The sequence below is a fragment of the Eurypyga helias genome, unplaced genomic scaffold (genome assembly GCF_000690775.1).
Source record: "Eurypyga helias isolate BGI_N326 unplaced genomic scaffold, ASM69077v1 scaffold43445, whole genome shotgun sequence".
Lineage (NCBI taxonomy): Eukaryota > Metazoa > Chordata > Aves > Eurypygiformes > Eurypygidae > Eurypyga > Eurypyga helias.
The window spans coordinates 3904-22563 of NW_010251559.1; the positions used below are offsets into that span (position 1 = coordinate 3904).

Consider the following 18660-nt stretch of genomic DNA (forward strand, 5'->3'; position numbering starts at 1 on the left):
AGGTGGCTTTTTTTTTTTTTTCCTGCTGGCAGTAGTAGTATAAGCTTGCCAAAATAAATGTTTAACAGCTAATACTTTGGTCCTTGTTTTGAGTCATAAGTATGTCCTTTCTCTAGCTCCCTAACTTCCTGTAGCTTAATAAAGCTTTGGTAAACATACTGTAAAGGGTTTTTGTTGCTGAGCTGTTGTTTGCATCAGGGATTAGGTTTATGTCCCTTGGGGGCCGTGCATGAGGCTGAATACACTATCAGGTGTGCACCTGTGTCCCACTGCAGTCTGCCCGTGTTTATGTAGTCAAATTTGACAAATTTAGACTATTTAGTGTAGAATTCTTGTGTTCCTTAGACCCTGGATTAGCTGTAAATGGCATCAAATCTGTTAATGAATTACTCATCTCAGATATGGCAGCACCATGATTTTTATTAGTTTGTGCAGAAATAAGAGACCCTCTGAATGAGAGCCTTCAGGAGGAAGAGTCACTTCCAGATCTTCTCACATCGACTGTGAAGAAATCCATGGCAGATCTAGCGGCCGCTGCCGCTGCTGCAGAAGCGTTGTTACCCAAGGGCAGTGCTCAGATCACAACAGCGGTGAAAAGTGATTCTCCACCCTTATTACGGGGCACTCTCAGAGATTATCAGAAGACTGGACTGGAGTGGTTGGCAAAGCTGTACCAGACGAATCTCAATGGCATTCTGGCTGATGAAGCTGGGCTTGGAAAAACAGTGCAAGTTGTTGCTTTTTTTGCCCACTTGGCATGTAATGAAGGTATGAGATATGTAGGTCTTTTATAAATCTATATTTTTAACAGTTCAGTAGTGAATGTGTTTTCAGTAAGAGAAAAAAAATGCTTTTAATATGTATAATTTAAAGAAATGTACCTGGAATAAATTTTATCAAAAAGCATGCACAATTCCTTTAATTGTCAGTGCATGTGTATGTTGTTTGTAAATACACAGTCGCCTTTTCTGGTGAGTTCTGAAGCGGGATGCAGTCATTTCCAGTTGTGCTGTACCTTTTCTCTCCATAGGTAACTGGGGTCCTATTCTTGTGGTTTCACAAAACTTTAATGTGCTGAAGTGGGAGATTGAACTGAGGCGCTGGTGTCCTGCTTTGAAAATTCTTCTGTATCTAGGGGACCCAGGAGAACTTCTGACAAAAAGACAGGTATTGTGGAACACTGTTTCATCTGCACGTGTACTGGGTAACGAAAGCGTGACGCAGAAAGGAAGTAGCAGCCTGAGTCACGTTATACCATTGCAGTGAAAAACTTCAGTATAGTGATGACAAACCTGGTTCTTTTTTCTTTTGTTATGTAGCATACTGGAAGAATGAAGATATTTCTTTATTTCATGAATGCTAGCTGATAAGCAGAGTTTGGTATTTTCTGATAAAATCTGCTTTGTTGACCAGCCAAGTCTGGCTGGCCTCTTTTAAGTCCTGTGTTTGTACTTACTGGCATGATGTCCTTTGCACGGATATTTTTGGCTAGTATCTGATCTCTGTATGGGGAAACTCGCATCTCTCCTCTGGTGACTTGTACCTCAGCATAGTATCTGCAGAAGTTTATTAAGAAAATGTGTTTAATTTAGCCCTTTCTGGGATGAAAAATCAATGCATAACCTAGAAGAAGCAACAAGAAGTTTGGTGCCTATTTTGTAGCTTAGAAACCATGTATGTGTTTTCAGGCTTCAAAACTTCATAAAACTTATTTGCAAAGTATGCTTTTTCTGTATTGCTTCTTCGAATTTTTGTATTTTCAACTTCCATAGTTAAAAAAGGACTTCTTGGGTTCCTCCATTAATGCTTTTACAATGTACAATTTTTATCCCTCCTTTTAGGATGATGTGTCTTTTCCATTTACCTTTCAATTTATTTCCTTCTTGGAGTCCTTCACATAATCTTGGGTTTAATAGCAGTTTTTCACTTCTCTCTGAAGTTTGTAGAATTGGGCCATATAAATCATGTGAGAACTTTTTCTTGCCTTTTAACCTGAGCAGAGCAGAAGAAAATTAACAAAACTGCCATAGCTTTGAGCATATTTATTCCTTTAATTCTGTGACTTTTTCTTTCATTCTTGCAATTTTAACTTTGTGTTGTGTTGCTAATTTTTTTTATTTGCAATTGAGTCCATAACTAATTTTGATACTTCTGGGTAGAATTTACCTAAAGATTGACACACGTGAATCTTACAGATTAGAATTTCTCCATTCTATTGGTAACCTGTAACAAGAAGTGTAAGTATTCTGATGCATGTCTAAACTCTTCAAGGAACAATTTAAAAATGTATAAGGAAAGACTTTCGTTGCCAGTTGTTTTTGGATGGCTAGGAAACTTGGTCTACTGTGTTTCATAGGAAAAGGGTTTTTTCTTTAAAAAAGCCCAATTTCTGTTAAGGATAGCTTATACAATGTTTCAAACATCACAACCAGAAAGTTAAACTGAGCATTCTATTCCCCTTTGGGATTTTGAAAGCTTTGAAGAACTGCACTGGGATAAAGTGAAGAATAACCTATTTTAATCCCAGAAGAAGAAACAATCTTTGTTCTGAAAGCCATCCGAAAAGCCTCTAGGATATCTGTATATTTATGTTGCAGGAATGGACTGACCCCAACACCTTTAATGTGTGTGTTGCCTCCTGCGAGCAGTTCTTCAAAGACTCCGAAGCATTCATGAAAGTACAATGGAGGTACCTAGTTCTAGATGAGAGGCAGAATGGTGGCAACATGACAGAGCAGCACTGGGATGCAATATTCAATCTCCAGAGGTCTGAAGCATTCACTCACGTTTTCTTTTCGCTTTTGTCTATCAATTACTTTCCGAAATCACTTCAGCAGTTATACCTGCAGGTTTTTTGAATTTTCTTGTTGTGATGCAACTTATGAAATAGATCTTAATTGTTACCTTCATTGTTCGCAGCCATCATCGATTACTCTTGATGGATACGATTCTGCCTACTGCCTTCCAAGACCTGTGGGCCATTGCCTGTTTCCTGATTCCAGGGATTTCCCAATCCTATCTGTTTTTTACGAAGGTAGCATCTGTGGAAGGGAATGAAGATCATTACCAGCGAGTTGCAGCGAGACTGCAGAGAGTACGTCTCCTTTGCGGATAGTGCCTTAATACTAGTATCTCTTTCTCTGAGGAAATACAATTAGGAAATTATTGGTTTGTATTCTTTCAGGTAATGCAGTCATTTATTTTGCGGAGGTCCAAAATTCATGTTGAGAAGCAGTTACCAAGGAGATATGAGCATGTGCTTACGTGTACTTTTTCTCATCGGCAGAAGTCAATGTATAAAGACATCTTGTCTCAACCAAGGTACATCTCCAGAGTGGTTCTTAATTGTTCTGTCATCGTTAAAGTTAGGAACCATTCCGGTTACAATCAGAGAGCTTGTTTGCTAGGGTGTTATTGCTAAGCGAGTGACGGGCAAACCAGAAGATTAAAGCACATTGGCATAATCACAGTGCTCTGCGGGCTGATCATGTTCTACACTTAGTGGTGATTGCATTCAGCTATTTCTTCATTCTGTGTTTGTTTATTTAGATCTAGTTGTTTTACAAGGTGAAAAGAAGCGTAAATAAACAGCACCTGCAGATTCTGAGGCAAAATTACTTATAACTTAGGCAATTGACCATGTGTCACAGTTTTTGTCTAAATTTAGTTCTTAAGTTATTTAGGGACTGAATACTCTGGGTTCTATGTTACACTACTTTTCTGATACATCTAGTTTGTATTTTCCAGTGGTTTTGATAATTTAAAGTGATATTTATTCAGGTGATAAAAAAAAGAGACCTTAATATTGACAATATGTGTTTCACATATTATCTGATGTCATTTCCATTTAAAATAGACTGGCTATTTGAGAAATTTAGGTTTATCGTAATGTGAGTTTCAAAATCAGAACATATTCTATAAATTATTAGCAGCTTGTGTGAATGTGAGAGAAACTGGAGGAATGGAAGACTGCATTTTTAAACTCATAAGTCTGATAAGTTGGTGTTATCAGATTTATTCAGAAAAACAATTTGAGTGTGCAGAAAGACCTAGGCTTCTAAAAGGCACTGTTTTTTAGAGATAATTTAAATTATGTTTTCATTTTAAATAACAGAACTCAAGAATATCTTAGAAGTGGACACCTTGCCAGTGTCCTCCATATTCTGACGCAGCTGCTACGGGTGTGTAACCATCCTGATCTGATAAGTTCCCGGCTCCCAAGCTCTTCCGTTGTATTAGACACGCTGGAGTTTACAACTGCTTCTCTAGTGCTGAATGCATTAGCATGGGATCTTTGGAAGGTAAGCAGGGAAGTCATTTTCTTGTGCTTGACTTGATTTGACTGGGAGAGCAGGTGGCTTAGGACATAAAATTTCTTGCACATAATTCAGGTACCAATTAAATTTCAAAATCTGAATTGCTAATTCGTTTATTTTTAGAAGCAACTGCAAAGACTATAAATAATAAGCACTGACTTTATGGTAGTACTAAATTTAGTTGGTATGCTGGGAATTTGGCATCCTTGTCAAAGAAGGTCAGACTATTTTGCAACATATTTTAGTTTTGTTTCAAGTTCCCAGTTAACTGAAATTGATGGGCCTTGGAATCGAGGGAAAGGTGCCATCCTTGTCCTGTCCTGAGTAGTAGTAAGGGCATAGTTAAGCTGTGTACAGCTCTGGAGGTGAGGACCTGTCTCAGGTTCCACAGTTTAATTTTAACTATAGTCTGTTAAAGTTATATTGCAAGGGGTTTCATCCATCTTTTTCTAGTGATTTCAGCAATACTAAAGGCTCAAGAAAGACTGAGCAGAGCTAAAACAACGGTATTATGTGTCCTGAGAAATTCAAATAGTTACTCCTTTAAGTCTATTGGAAAAACAATTTTGGGGTGGGGAGACAGGGCAAGTGTCAAAGGCTTGGGAAGGAAGTGGGGTTAGTGTATCAAAGTGGGAATAGCTGAATCTGGGATGCCAGTTCTACAAAGACAAGTATTTTCATTACAAGAGTTGAGTTGACCGCAGAGCTTGTAATTTGAGGGTGCTGTCCTGTTTTTGACTCTTGGTAACATGAGCATAATGATCTATTTTCATGGTGTAGGTTGCTGAAGCCTTTTAAAGTAACAGCAGCTGGTCTCTCTGCAAAATCACAGGACACTTGGTTCCTGCATGTTTTGTTTAATTCTGGCATCAGCTGTGTGCTTTTTAGTCATTTTCAGATAATGCGGTATTACTGCTATTATTATTTTTTGTAATTGCAACTGAATGATAGTAGAATATTTCTTTAGGTTGGTGGGGTTTGTTTGTTTTTTAAACTTCAGCATGCAGACTGGTCTCTCTTTGATGTGATTGGGATGGAAAACAGAATGACTCGCTATGAAGCACAGATCCTGCCAAAACTGAAGGTAACTAGGGAGCGTATTGAAGAGATCTACAGTTCTCCTTCAGCACCCAGACTTGAGCCGCTGAAGCTGAAACCAAATAGGTATGCAGTGTTCCAGTGATTGATTGATGGACTTTCACGGGTGAAAACAAGTAATATTTGTGAGGGCAGAGAGGGTTCATTCAGAAGCATTTGTTTTCTTGCTATCTTTTGTTTCCAAACCGATCACTGCTAAAGTTTCTGAGGGAAAGCAGGCTGCTTTCTTTTTTGCCACTTCACAAATGAAAAGAATAATTAAGGCTCAGTTGGGATCTTTCCTGCCAAACTCAGTAGAGTTGAATTCTGTTGTGTTTTTGATCAAATGGTGGAAGTAACTTCTGCAGCAGAGTTTCTGAAGCAGAATAATTAAATCTTGTCCTTCTAGTTAATTTTAAGTCTAAGACGTGCTTGCAAAGCACTTAAAGAATCTCAGTGGAGTTGTGTTTTTTGGGGGAGGGCGGAGGGGGCAAGGGCGAGAAAATAAGTTGTTCTGTCCTTTTGGTTTTGCTATTGACTCTTCACAGACGTGAACAGCAGTTGGGCCTTGGAGCAAATGTAATTCTGCTGTAGAGCAATGTAGATGTAAACATTTAACAGTAAGTTAACTTGGCAAGAGCTGAGTGTGGTTACTGCGTCCCAAGACAGCTGGTGTAACGCAGCTGTAATGGGTGACAGGGAGGGTGTCCTACACTAGTTCTGTTCTGGCAGTTCTGCCAGAAGGCAGCTTTGTCAGTTAATGGAATTTAAGAATCGGAAGCGATACATAAATATATACATAAACCAGAAAAAGAACTAATTCTTTTATGAGTTGTTTTTAAACATGGATGTTTTTAAAACCAGGCTGCCAGAAGATGCATGGAAGTAGAGATCCCCTGCTTTTTGTACTTACATTGCACCTAGCCATAGTCCAGACTTTAGCTCCATTATGAAGTTGGATCCTTACTAGCATCTCTTGGGGAGTTTTCTTGCTGTCACCAGACTCCAAAGATGATTAAGGAGTTTGGGAGATCTGTCACACTTGTACCCCTCCATCATTCAGAGGAGACTGGAGCCTCGGAGCGTTTGGTGTACTTCCATTTTAGAGTATATTGTTTGTTCTGCAGGTTGAGAGAAGCAGAATCCCATATGCTCTGCAGCTGGGTACCTCTTGTAGATTACGGACTAAAAATAACGACTTGCTTTTTAACTTGATTTTTGCATTAGGAGGAAGGGATTAACAACTTCCTCATGTATGTGTTTTGTAGGTGTAGAAAGCTGATTTTGTTCATTTCCAGGTTATTTACACCAGTGCAGTATGGACAGAAACCTGAAGGTAGGACTAGAGACTTCTCAAGGTCTCCATTACAGAAGAAGGTGGACACAGCGACAGATCATTGTGAGAAAATAAAAAGACGACAACCCCTTGTCATGTTCTCAGAAAATCCGTGTAGGAAAGGTGTGTTGTACAAATAAGAGAATATTGATTTCTGGTTGCTGTCTTTCTTTTAATATTGCTTGAATCTGGGGAAGAAGTGAGGTTGTACTGTATGTGCTTGTGCATTATGTATTTCAATATCGGGTTCCATTAGCAGTTTTCTAACAGGAATTTGCTCACAGAATCAAAAGTCCTTATTATCTGTCTGTCTGTCTTTTATAAACAGAAAGATACTATTGTGCAAACAGTGGAAGTTCTGCTGGCAGTTGTGTTGGTCTCCAGGTATCCCATCCTCATGAAAGTCTCTTCAGACCTGACCTGCTGTGTGAGGGACAGCTTTGCACGCATCAGTTTTAACTGACTGATCAGACTTAGGCATCATCACTGTCCCATTCGTTGGGTCTCTGCTGAGCCACTACTAAAGGTCATTATTAAATGGGTCTTTTTTTATATGATGCAGCCCTTTGGAACAGACCATTTTCGGATTATTTGGGCTGTAGTGCAGCATTGCAAGCACACTTTTTTCCAGGCTTTTTTAAAATTCTCCACATATTGATTTCAGCTGGGTACTGTACAAGTTTTTGCATGGTTGAATGAGAAGCATACAGTATGAAGGGAGACTGAAAATTATATCTGATGAGTATTCTTTTGTGGTGCCATCTGTTCTAAGAACTTCTTTCATTGCTAAAAATGAATGCGCAGGAAAAGATCTCTTATGCTGTAGTTTTCCTCCAAAACTTGGCTTAAAATATACCTGCGCAGACTCTTCAAGCCCTTGTAAAGTTTGTACATTATCAAGTGAGTACACATGTGAAATACTAGTCCAACTGTACCTAGGAAATCATCCTTTTTTTTTTTTGGTAGGTCTACAAAAAGTACTGAGAGGAAGAACATCTTATGTGTAGTTTAACCACACACAGTATTAGAGGGAAACCTAGTCTATTTGCAGTTAAGTGCAACCTGAGTGTTTTATGTCTGGACTAAAACTGCCCTTCACTGGAAATAGAGCACACTATATGCATGGAATAAGCATTCCAATCCTGCGGTGTACAGTGAGAAAATTCTTATTTTTAAACCTTGTATCTTTTTTTTCTTCTCTTAGCAGCCAGCAAGATACTACTCAGCCCAACGGCTTCTGCAGCTGGAACACAAGAGAGAGGTGCTCAGCCAGAGAAGCCTGTAACATTACAGTTTAGAGGGAAAACATTTACTCTGCCTTACAGTCAATTCTGTCAGCTTATCAGCAGACAGTCTCTGAAGTATCAAGGTAAGGTGCTACATGATTCAATTCACAGCTTTCTCCTTTTTTTATTTTTTCTTTTTAACTCGTCAGAAATAAAAATTCTAGAAGCTACAATATCCTTATATTGTAATATCCTGTGTCTCTGAAATGAAAGTATTTTTCTTCATTAAAATCTTTTTCTTGTCTTGCTGCTTTCCTGGAAAAATGAATTTATTAATATGACAGCTGATAACTTGAGCACTAAATCTGAATCGGCATCTACACTTTCGTGTCCAACTCAGGTACTACTCTAACTCTTTATCTGATAGAGTCTCTACTTATCGTGATCAACGTACAGTTTACAAGATTGATGTGTGTATATTTGTTGGCTGAAACAGTCAAAGCTTTAATATTTAAAGCATGTAGAATATCATAATTGACTGGTCTCATCCATCTGTACCAGTGGACTGTCCAATGGTAGTTTGAAAATCCCATGATATTTTTGCCAGTAGGCAGAGTGGGACAGCATTTTTCAGTTATTTACTTTTCATTAAAATACCAAACCTAACATCTTTCCTTGCATCACAAATACTGTTCTGATCGTCAGCTTTTCACCTGCTCACCTCTCCTTTCGTAGTCATTCACAGAACTCTCACATTGACTAAATTATCCTTGTTTTCAACTCTCTTTTGCATAAATTTCTTTTTCACATAAGCTTTACCTGGTCAAAACACACTCAGAAAAGAATTTTGAATTCAAAGGGTATCATAGAAGAAAAAAGACAACTAAAGGAACACCTGGACAAAATATATTCTGTGAATGAGCGTCATTGTTCCAGAACCCCCCTCTATGGCAGAGACTTGTTGGAAATTTGCTCTTGGATCAGTGAAAGAAAAATCTCTCAGCACTGTTCTGCCAGGATTAACAAATGGCGCTGGGCTGGCTTTGCCAATTGCCTTCCATATTCAAGTACTTCAGGGGTTCTAAAGGATCCATTGCAAGAACTCATTCTGAGCTTGAAGCAGCAACAGATCGCATTGAGGGATGTTGTTATTAGGTAATTGAGACAAATCCATTTGCAGTCTTTGCACAAATTTGATGGGGGTTTAAGTAAAGTCCTGTAAAATGCTAAAAGTGATAAATGAGTTGTCTTGTTTTAACCATACTGCGAGCTAAATTCCAAGTGATGAGTTGTCTTGTTTTAACCATACTGCGAGCTAAATTCCTTTGTGCAGAATCTATCTGCATCTATGCTCTATGGCAATCGCTACTAGTTACACAGCAATTTGATTTTGGCATGTCTTGAATTTTTTGTGTGAATACTTAAAGAACAGTAGGAGTTGTAAGCCAGCGTACCTGGGTAACTTTACGGATAGCGATAGTTTCCTCTTGTCTTTTTCTGATCTTTTGCATTTACTTGGCATTAACGCCTAACTTCCTCTGCTGATTTACTTTCAACTACTTTAGCCAGGTCCTTTATGCTTTCATGCAGGCATCTGCTTTATTGCTGGGTTTGAGTAGTTAATAACCCACGCTGTTATGCATTAGTATATTAAAGTTTTGCTTTGTTTTGCAGAGATCTGCGCGTATTGCCAGCTGTTGCCGTTGCTACTCCATATCTGTATGTAGCACATCCTCCTTACACATATACCCACAAAATGAGGGTCCTGAAGCTTAGTCTAAAGGAACAGATACTTCCCTACTTCCATTCACTGCAGCAGATAGCAAGGCCTCATTTTCTACAGTTTCCAGATCCCCGCCTGTTGCAGCGCGATTCAGGTATTAAAAGCCCACCCTGTTACAGCTGCGCGGGCGTGCTTCCTCTGCTTGTCGAATGCTGTCGGCAGAACCTTCCAGTCCTTCTTTCGTAAACAGGCAAGATGGAAGCTCTGGCTGTCTTGCTTCGGAAGCTGAAAGCGAGAGGCCATCGTGTGTTGATTTTGACGCAGATGATTCCGATGCTTGATATACTGGAGCTCTTCTTGAATGTCCGTTTTCTCACCTACGTAAGAGTTGAAGAGAGTGGTGCTTGCAGTTGGCGTTTTCTGGTAAGAGGACCCCTTGCTCAAGTTAGTAGTGAACAGACGCTCATAGTGGGAGGGAAAATACTAGAGGGAAGTCTAATACATTTGCATAATTTCATTAGTTATTTAAGCAAATTATGTGTGTAGCTGTAGCACAAAATATGTAATTATATATGAAATATGTCCATCATATTACTATCTGATGAGACATCCAGTGTGTTTCCAAGGGGTATGCCACTAGCTGTCCTACATTTATGAGTAATTTGTGCTTGCAATACCGACATTTTATTTCACAATAGCATTTTTATTAATTGCTTCTGCTTTCATTATCTGTAGCTATCTACACTGTCAGTAAAGTGCAGTTGCTGGTTTTATGTTGGCACTTCCTCAGCCTTACTCCAGGGGCTTTTGTTTTTTTGTAGAGTGACCTGGCATTGCCTGAGGATAAATTGAAAGCATGCTCATTTCCCTCCCCAGTAAGATTCTCAGTATCCTCTGGGGCCTACAGTTTGAGCAAACATTAATGATACGGTTAAGTTATTCTTTTTTTATTCTTTATTTCAAATTGCATTGTTATGCTTTCTGTTGGATGCAGTACAAAACATAAAGGAATACTTTGCCTTAAAGCAACCCAAGGCAGCACAAAAGAAGGGATTCAATTTAGTCAGTAGACAAGAAAAAAATGGTGAAGCACACACGGAATGTAATAACCCTGTCAGGTGTGCTTACTCATAGGACACAATGTGACTACTGTAACAGAATTTCAGATTTTATCTGGTTGACTGCACCAGAAGTTAATAGTTTTTGTGGTACACAAATTAATTTTGGATTGTGTAATAATCTGTAATGTGGGCAGTCAGATCACTTAAAACGTGTGCATGCTTAAGGTAGGTTGGGGAAGTGATAAGAAAGCAATTTTTCTGATCTCATTCTATAAAAAAAAAAAAGTTTATTAGAGATTTATGCTTTATTACTGTGAATTTGTAATTAAGTTTCTTGTCTTCCCATTTTAGGAATCCATAAAAAACTTCAACCAAGACAAGCGATTCTTCTGTGCTATTCTTTCTTCCCACACTCCTGCCACAGGTGTCAGCCATGTAGATGCGGATGCTGTTGTCTTCTATGACACTGACTTAGATCCGCTGATGGAGAAACAGGCTAACGAATGGTGTGATAAAATTGCAAGAGGCAGAGATGTACACATATACAGGTAGGTTGTAGCCAAGAAATAATGTAGGTGTTTTAAAATCAAAAGTGGAAGGAAGAAATTTATAGGTAAAACTGGAATTTTTGAGGTCATCCTTTCAGTTTAAGTCATTTGGTCTTTTAAGATGCCTTTAAAGATTGGTTCAGTCATACATATTTCTCTTCAGACTAAAGGGAAGGTGAAAAACATGTCCTTTCCCTCACTATCTTCTATTCTTGTCTTTCCCTCCTACTCGCATCTTGTAAGTCATCTGTATGTCTGTGTTGGAACAGTCAAAGTGAACATTAATATCTGTGGGTGTTTCTGCTCTTGATAAACAATAAATGTCTTTCTGGATGGTCTATCCTTGGATTTCAAATCCACTAGTGATGCGACGCTGATGTTCATGTAGTTCTAAGATGTATCTGAAAGCTTCTCTCAAGAGACTGTTTCTTTTCCTGGAAGGACATGCAGAGAGCAGAGGTGAGCTGTTGCTCACACCACTGACCAGCTATGCAGGGTGGTGTCTGTTAGCCAATACCCTGCGATTTTAAGGATTTTTTTAAAATCCAGTTGTATATGAGACAGGCTGTTTGTTGTGCACTTTGAAAATAAGAACTTAAAAGAACTCGGTGTTTTGGCAATATGAAATCAGATGTAAAAAGAAAACTTTCCTCTACAAAACTAACAAAGAATTCAAAACCTCCTCTGAAAATACCTGCTGGACTCTGAACAAGGGTTGGTGCTCACTGCTGTAGGCGAGGAACATTAGACAGGAAACACCTGAGTTTCAGAAGGTGTCGCTGTTTTCTAGGGAACAGTGTTTAATGAGTTTCTTTGTTTTACAGGTTTATAAGTGGTAATTCTGTTGAAGAGAGGCTGTTGAGAAAAGGTATTAAACATTTGATTCAAGAAGTGGCTGCTGAGGGAGATAATCGTTCGACAGACGTCTTAACTCAGGTACCGTGACATTAAGAATGGGAGCAGTTCTTTAATGACATGTATAAAAATGAGTGCTTTGCAGGATCACAGTCAGAATTTTAAACATCATTTAGTTTTATATTTATTTCTAGTCTTCTCTGGGGGCCAGTGGTATGTGATCACAGTTAAAATCAGTAAAAACCCTGAATTGGCAGCTTATATAGAAAATTGGAAGATAAAAATGTCTGGAAAGAAAACTGTGGTTGTTCCAATGATAATTTTACACTACTTTTGACATTGTTTTCATCCAATGAAAACGACATCTCCTCCAGCAAAAGGTGGCAGATGTGTCTGCAATCTGACTTTTCTAGGCTCAATTTTAGGACCATTAAAAAACTTTTGACATCATACGTTGTCTTACCGAACACTTGAAAACACATTCCCATAAGGTTCTCCGCTCCGAATGCGGAAAAGAGGATTCCAGAAAGTTTACAGAAGAGACACGATCTGAGGAGATAAGAGAAGACATAGATTCATAGGTGCATGATTCAAGAAATGCCATGGCTCCTTCACGGTTAGAACGGCTGGCTAGCTTTCTGGATGAGGTATGACAATTTCTCTTGTTTTATGTAAAGCTTTAGAAATGCATTTTCCTGTGCAACAATCAAATGGCTTTCATATTCCACTCCATTTGCATGAAACTGTTCTGTGAAAACTTAAATACTGAAGCAATCCTGGGAGGTAATTTGAGCTTGTTCATCGACCTGTTCACATAGTGAAACAATGTAAGTCACCAAACTTTCTCCTGAGGATGAGGGAAGTGCATTGGAATAAATTGTATCTTGTGAAATGAAACTGTTTTTCAGTCCTGTGCTTTGCCAGATGCTTGTGTTTTTTCTTAAAGGCCTTGGACGTGTTTCCTCTTAACCGTGAAATGACTGTTTTTGGCATTCCCTAGGTTGTGTCAGATTCTGATTGTCTCCTTTTCCCTTCGGCTGCTTGTGCAGAACCCCAGTAGCAGCCTGCTTACTGACAACCAGTCAGGAGTGTGCATAATAATCAGATGGGATTCTCCCTTTTTTTTTTTTTTTCCCCAGTTAGAAAAATGGAAGCCAGTAGTTGGAATCTGTTCTCAGTGATACAGGTGGGATGTGAGCACACTAGCTAGGGACCAGAATGTCAGATTTTTGATCCTTTGATCTCTTTTCTACTTCAATTATGGTGACATTATTTGCAACTAAAATAAATACATCTATTATTCGGGATTTTTTTTTTTTTCTGCTTGTTTTCTAAATCACAGGTTACTTGTTTGTTTCTAATTCAGCAGCTAAATAACTAGCAATGTGTCCAAATGTTTTTCTGAACAGCTTAAGCCGATTGAAAAGTATGCATTGAATTTCTTGGAATTGTTTCATACTTTGAATGAGCAAAAAAGCCAGAATGTCAACGAGGTAAGCAACTGTATTTCATTTTTTGATTAATTAATAAAAACAAAATGGAAAACAACTGTTGTCAGATTTTTTGTTTGTTTGTTTATTAGGGTGGTTTTGTTTGGGTTTTTTTTGAGTACTGAAATTTTGCTTGAAATGATCGTGGTATAAAACCAATCAGTTCCTAATTAACAGGTAGACATATTTCCCTTTCTCTCTACTGGCATGAGGGCCTTACTCAAGAATGAAAACTCAGTTTAACTAACTGTGCTATGACTGTGAGCCAATAAAAGGCGAGACTCCAATCAGTGGCAATTTACTGCCGTTAGCATATTTATTGTGGTAATATTTTAAAGTGTACAAATTTTCTTCCTAAAAGGAGTTAAAAACTGCAAATATAAAATGGGACTATCAGCATGCCAAGGAGCTGGAAAAGACAAAAGAAAAACTTCAGCAAAAAAAGGAACTCTTAACGTATACCAGACAGGATGCTTATAACATGGTAACATCAAGGGATCTCCAAGTCCCTGCTTTTCATTTTTTTTTCCTACTGTAATTTTTGAATTCTAGCTATTGCAACCATGCTTATGTCTGTAAATGCTGCGTTCTGGGCTGCATGACGCATTGAGGTATCAAAAAAATCTTTTGTTTCTGATACAGGAATTTGTCTCTGAAGGCCCAGATGGAGAAATAGAGATAATGCCTGTAAGTCAGTAGCTCTTCATCTGAAGGAAACCTTACCTAAAGTACTTTAATTAATGGAAAACTATGGGATGTGGGGTTTTCTTATTATTATTGTTGCTGATTTTGCTTTGTTTGGTGGTTTTTGGTTTTGTTTTTTTTTAAGCTCTGGACTCCCCCTATTGTACCTGAGAGTCATGATGATGTCTACACTGATTCAGTCATGTGTCTGATGTATACTAGTACCCTGATTCCAGAGTCTAAGCTTCCACCCCTGGTTGTTAGGAAGGCGTGTAAGCGAAAGAGAGCAGATCTGGCATGTAAGTTGGATGTAAAATTGCACAGGAAGTTGTGGTAATTTTTTTGTGTGAAACAACACGAAAACTGTTTTGCAAGAATATCTTTAATTTTGTGTTTAAAAAATCTAGGCTTGCGTGTACCATTATCTCTGTTAAGATTGCGATTGCTCAGACAAGATGATTGAATGTAGAGCGAGAGCAGAGGGAGTGCACTGTGAAAACCCGCTGTTGTCCATACGAATCAGAAATAGAAGTATGGGTGAATTAAATGAGTAAAGCAATGAAACCCCCGTGTGTCCATTTCATCTGCCTTTTAAGCTTATTTTCTTAGTCAAGCGAAAAGCTATTTAAAAATGACTGATCCTGTCAAATACTGTTTGAGTGGACCATAGGATGAAAGTATCTGCATTCAGAAAAGCACTGCAAAGGGCTTATCATTAGTCAGATGATTTGCAACAATCAGTTTTCTGTCATGATCTTGTGGCACAAAGTTTCTTCCTCCTTTGTTCTGGAGAGAACAACTTTGTCCTGTCAATTAGCTTCAGGTGAGAGAAAGAAGCATTGCCATAGAAGGATGGTTGTTCCTCCACCTTCACTTTTCGATGAAGTGACTCCAAGAATACTGAAAACAAGACAGAAGAGCAAAGCTCAGAAGACTTTCCTCTTGCAAAATACGTTTACTGCTTTACCAAGCCCTTTGTCAGCTCTCATCAAGGCAGCTGCTGACACTGGCCAAGACAGTCCGGCATGGCTAATTGCTGAAGACCTGGCACTGTTAAAAGTAAGATGGTACTTTGTTTTTATCGACTTCAGAAACTTTTTACTTGGAAGTTTATGACAACATCCATAGCCCTTGATTAATACAGGATTATCCATGCTTGTGCACACAAGAAAGGTATTTAATTGTAACATTGCACTGGTTTGATTTCTCCCTACCTCCTAGGCGGTGAAACAGTTACGGACACTTCCTTTAAACCCTGCTCTTGTGTCACCGGCACAGAGAGCGAACTGGGAGTTTGTCAGTGATGTCGTTAACTCCTGTAACTATGTTCATCGCTCCCCAAAGCAATGCCAAAACCGTTACACAAATGCATTTGCAAGTCTAGATGGAAAGGTCAGTTTAAGCTGAAATGTGTGTTACGTTATTTCTTTTTTTTTAGTTCCTCATCGCTGTTAGTGGCCAGTAAACAGAATCCTAACTATACTGTAGAATTCTGAATAGCTTGGTATGCAAGCAAATGCTAGTAAATATCTTCCCCTGTCAGTATGATTACTATAGGTTATATTTATTATAGTTTATGTACACTTAAGAATATTAATTTCTTTATTGCTGGGAAAATTATATGTCGCTCTGCACTCTTGGTATATTAAAAATAAGACAGGGAAGCTACTTTACCTTTTAACTGACAGGATATGAATTGACTTCAGTCAAGACTATTGTAAACTGTGATTTTTGAGACAGGGTATTTATGATTACTTACTTTTGGTACCTAAGCCTTCAATTCCTATTTATTCCAGAACAGAGATGATTATTCTCTTCATGCTAGACAAGCCTATGCTAACGACCAGAATTCTGAACGTATTCAAATCTACATGAATCACTTTGAGTTGATGACAATGACTTCTAGAAAAAGAAGTTCCTCAAAAAGGTTTCTGTAAGTCAACTTCTAATGTCAATTATAATGTTTCCCACATTTAACATTTAATCAGTTTGGCCTGATTGGTGATTTTTTTTTTTTCTTCTTAAACATGAATGTATTTCACGGTGGTGTTTTCATCAGAGGTGTTGTGATGACCTTCAGCTTTATGTATGGTGCATTTACCGCCAAAGAATCAAACCTGTGCTTCTGCTGATGTACAGAACAGCTTGAAGTGCTTCAGTATTGTCATGTTCCTGGAGGGTCGCCCCAGGCTCGCCTCAACTCTTTTCTCAGGTCTAACCATATAGCTGTTATATTTCTAGGTAAAGAACTGGCAGGAGTTCCCTGCTAATCCCCAGCTTGTCAAATCTTAATTGCAGAGTACTCTTCCAGAATTTAAAAATTCTTTGTGTTAAAATGTCATTAATATTAAAATCATTGCATAAAACTAAGTTAGCTTAAGCTACTTCATTTACTTGCAGTGCAGACAACTATGACAAGCTGCTACCTATGCCTGAAGTTGTTTCCATCTGTGCAGAGCCTATGATGATACATGAAAAGGTCTGTTCCATTATTCCAGTTGAATTCCATCCTGTACATTCTTTTCAATAGTTTTTTCAATTATTTTAAGTTTCAAGTATTTTTTTCAATTACTTTTTCCTGTAAGAACAATTGCAATGTCTGGGAATAAGGAAAAATTACCAGGAGTTTTGGAAGACTGAAAATTTTTCAGTATGAGTTTTGACTGTCTAATCTCCTTTATCAGTGCATCAAAGCTATCAGTTGTCCATCTCAGATATATTTCCTTACAGTAGTGTGGTTGTCTCATTTTTCGGCGTTTTGGTGATGTCAGAAGCAGGTAACCATGATATATAATAACTTCTTGTCAAGTCAGAATTTTCTGTTGCAAGCATTAGGAACTCACTTCAGGATAAATGTTTACATGACTTCATGGCAACAGTCGTGTCTTTGTTCTATTCAGAATTAAAACAATTAAAAAGGATATTATCACTATGATTTCTGTCCCCCTTCCTCTATTTCTGTTGTTGTAGGAATCGACCAAAGAACAAATAGCTGCACAGCTGCAGGAGCAACAGCCTAGTCAGAAGCAAGAAGAGGAACCAACGGATACAGGATTTTGGGCTTCATCCCAGAGTGCATTTTACGATGTTGAAAAAGGAATTCCATATATAGAGAGGAACAAATGTCATTTTATGGTACTAATATAATTGTATTTTTTCAATGTATTTATCTTCCTCATTGGAAGAATTTCTTAAAACTTCATACCCTCTTTTGTGATCATTTTAGAACAGTTGTAAATGTTAAAAATCCAAGTTTATTTTATGACACTTTCAGGTTTCAGGATGTACACTCACTCCAGCCACAGCTGTCTTATAGCCAGTGTCCCTGGCACCCACCATTCCAGCACAGCTGGAGCCCTCAACCCCTGGCCAGGTTTTTCAGGCAGAAGCATTTGACAGCATCAGTTGTAACCATCACTCTGGTGATGAGTGTGTGAATGCTTGTGATGACACTGCTTCTATGAGGTAACCTTTTACTTTTTATTTTCAGTTCACATTTTGTTATTGAAAAGAAACCCTCAAATATTAAATAGCATTGCGTTCTTTCAAATTTAATGACAGTAAGTGAAAACAAAGGGAGAATAGTCTTTCAGTAAGGCTTTTACTCTTTAGAAAGCAGTATTATTTGTGTATAAATGCTGTATTATTTGTATAATTGATTTTAAGCATGTAGAATTTTAAACTACCTAAGATAAAACTGAAAATAAGTGACGGTATAGCAAGATGACAGTTTGCTCTCTATACTTTCAGCTAGTGACCACTATTAATCTGAAATTTAATTTTAGATGGGGTTACAAAAAGTTCGAGGAACCAAGTCCTGATGTTCAGACGGAACGGGTGCAGAAGTTACCCTGAGGGCAGACTGCAGGTGCCTGTCAGCCTTGGGAGAGCAAAGCTTGCCTACAGCCCCCCTTGCCTACCGGACAGCTGCAGTAGCCAGGGTTTGAATGTCATCCTCTGGCAGCTGCAAGTTGTATTTTCTTTATTGCTAAAACGTGAAAAAGTGATTTCTTGGTTTTGGGCAGTGTTTTCCTGGGAGCAGTGTACCACCAGGTACCTTTTCTCCTCCGTTCTGCATTGTGGAGCCTTTCAGTGCCCGCGCTCCAGGTCAGCAGTGCCTAATTCCTCCTGTAATCTGGCAAGTGTTCCTTGTGCGTTTTTACAGTATTTCTACATCATTTTGAAGAAAACCGCCACCTTTGCGCATGCGGAATTTAAGTACCTGTTGCCTGCTCAGGCAGAAATTGCTCTTTGGAGGGTTATTACGCTCCCATACCTGCACTACAATAAAACTTAATTCTTGCCTTCGTCCCGAGTCTCGTTGCTGCGCCTGCTGTGCCCGGG

General features: G+C 38.5%; 1 protein-coding gene across 1 annotated transcript in view; it reads left to right on the top strand.

Moving 5' to 3' along the window:
* LOC104509956 (E1A-binding protein p400-like) overlaps nucleotides 1–17451 on the top strand; it is a gene marked incomplete at its 3' end in the record, with an annotated part of 20010 nt that extends 2559 nt beyond the window's left edge. The window contains exons 3-26 of the mRNA XM_010152062.1: nucleotides 427–768; nucleotides 1031–1167; nucleotides 2598–2767; nucleotides 2920–3094; nucleotides 3185–3321; nucleotides 4115–4301; nucleotides 5317–5480; nucleotides 6692–6852; nucleotides 7934–8010; nucleotides 8815–9110; nucleotides 9630–9832; nucleotides 9929–10122; nucleotides 11091–11287; nucleotides 12112–12223; nucleotides 12724–12789; nucleotides 13552–13635; nucleotides 13994–14116; nucleotides 14275–14319; nucleotides 14462–14615; nucleotides 15134–15375; nucleotides 15538–15708; nucleotides 16113–16249; nucleotides 16717–16795; nucleotides 17287–17451. Of these exons, the coding sequence (XP_010150364.1) occupies nucleotides 427–768; nucleotides 1031–1167; nucleotides 2598–2767; nucleotides 2920–3094; nucleotides 3185–3321; nucleotides 4115–4301; nucleotides 5317–5480; nucleotides 6692–6852; nucleotides 7934–8010; nucleotides 8815–9110; nucleotides 9630–9832; nucleotides 9929–10122; nucleotides 11091–11287; nucleotides 12112–12223; nucleotides 12724–12789; nucleotides 13552–13635; nucleotides 13994–14116; nucleotides 14275–14319; nucleotides 14462–14615; nucleotides 15134–15375; nucleotides 15538–15708; nucleotides 16113–16249; nucleotides 16717–16795; nucleotides 17287–17451 (3818 nt within the window). The remainder of the gene's footprint in view (nucleotides 1–426; nucleotides 769–1030; nucleotides 1168–2597; nucleotides 2768–2919; nucleotides 3095–3184; nucleotides 3322–4114; nucleotides 4302–5316; nucleotides 5481–6691; nucleotides 6853–7933; nucleotides 8011–8814; nucleotides 9111–9629; nucleotides 9833–9928; nucleotides 10123–11090; nucleotides 11288–12111; nucleotides 12224–12723; nucleotides 12790–13551; nucleotides 13636–13993; nucleotides 14117–14274; nucleotides 14320–14461; nucleotides 14616–15133; nucleotides 15376–15537; nucleotides 15709–16112; nucleotides 16250–16716; nucleotides 16796–17286) is intronic.
* Between the last annotated feature and the right edge of the window lie 1209 nt (nucleotides 17452–18660).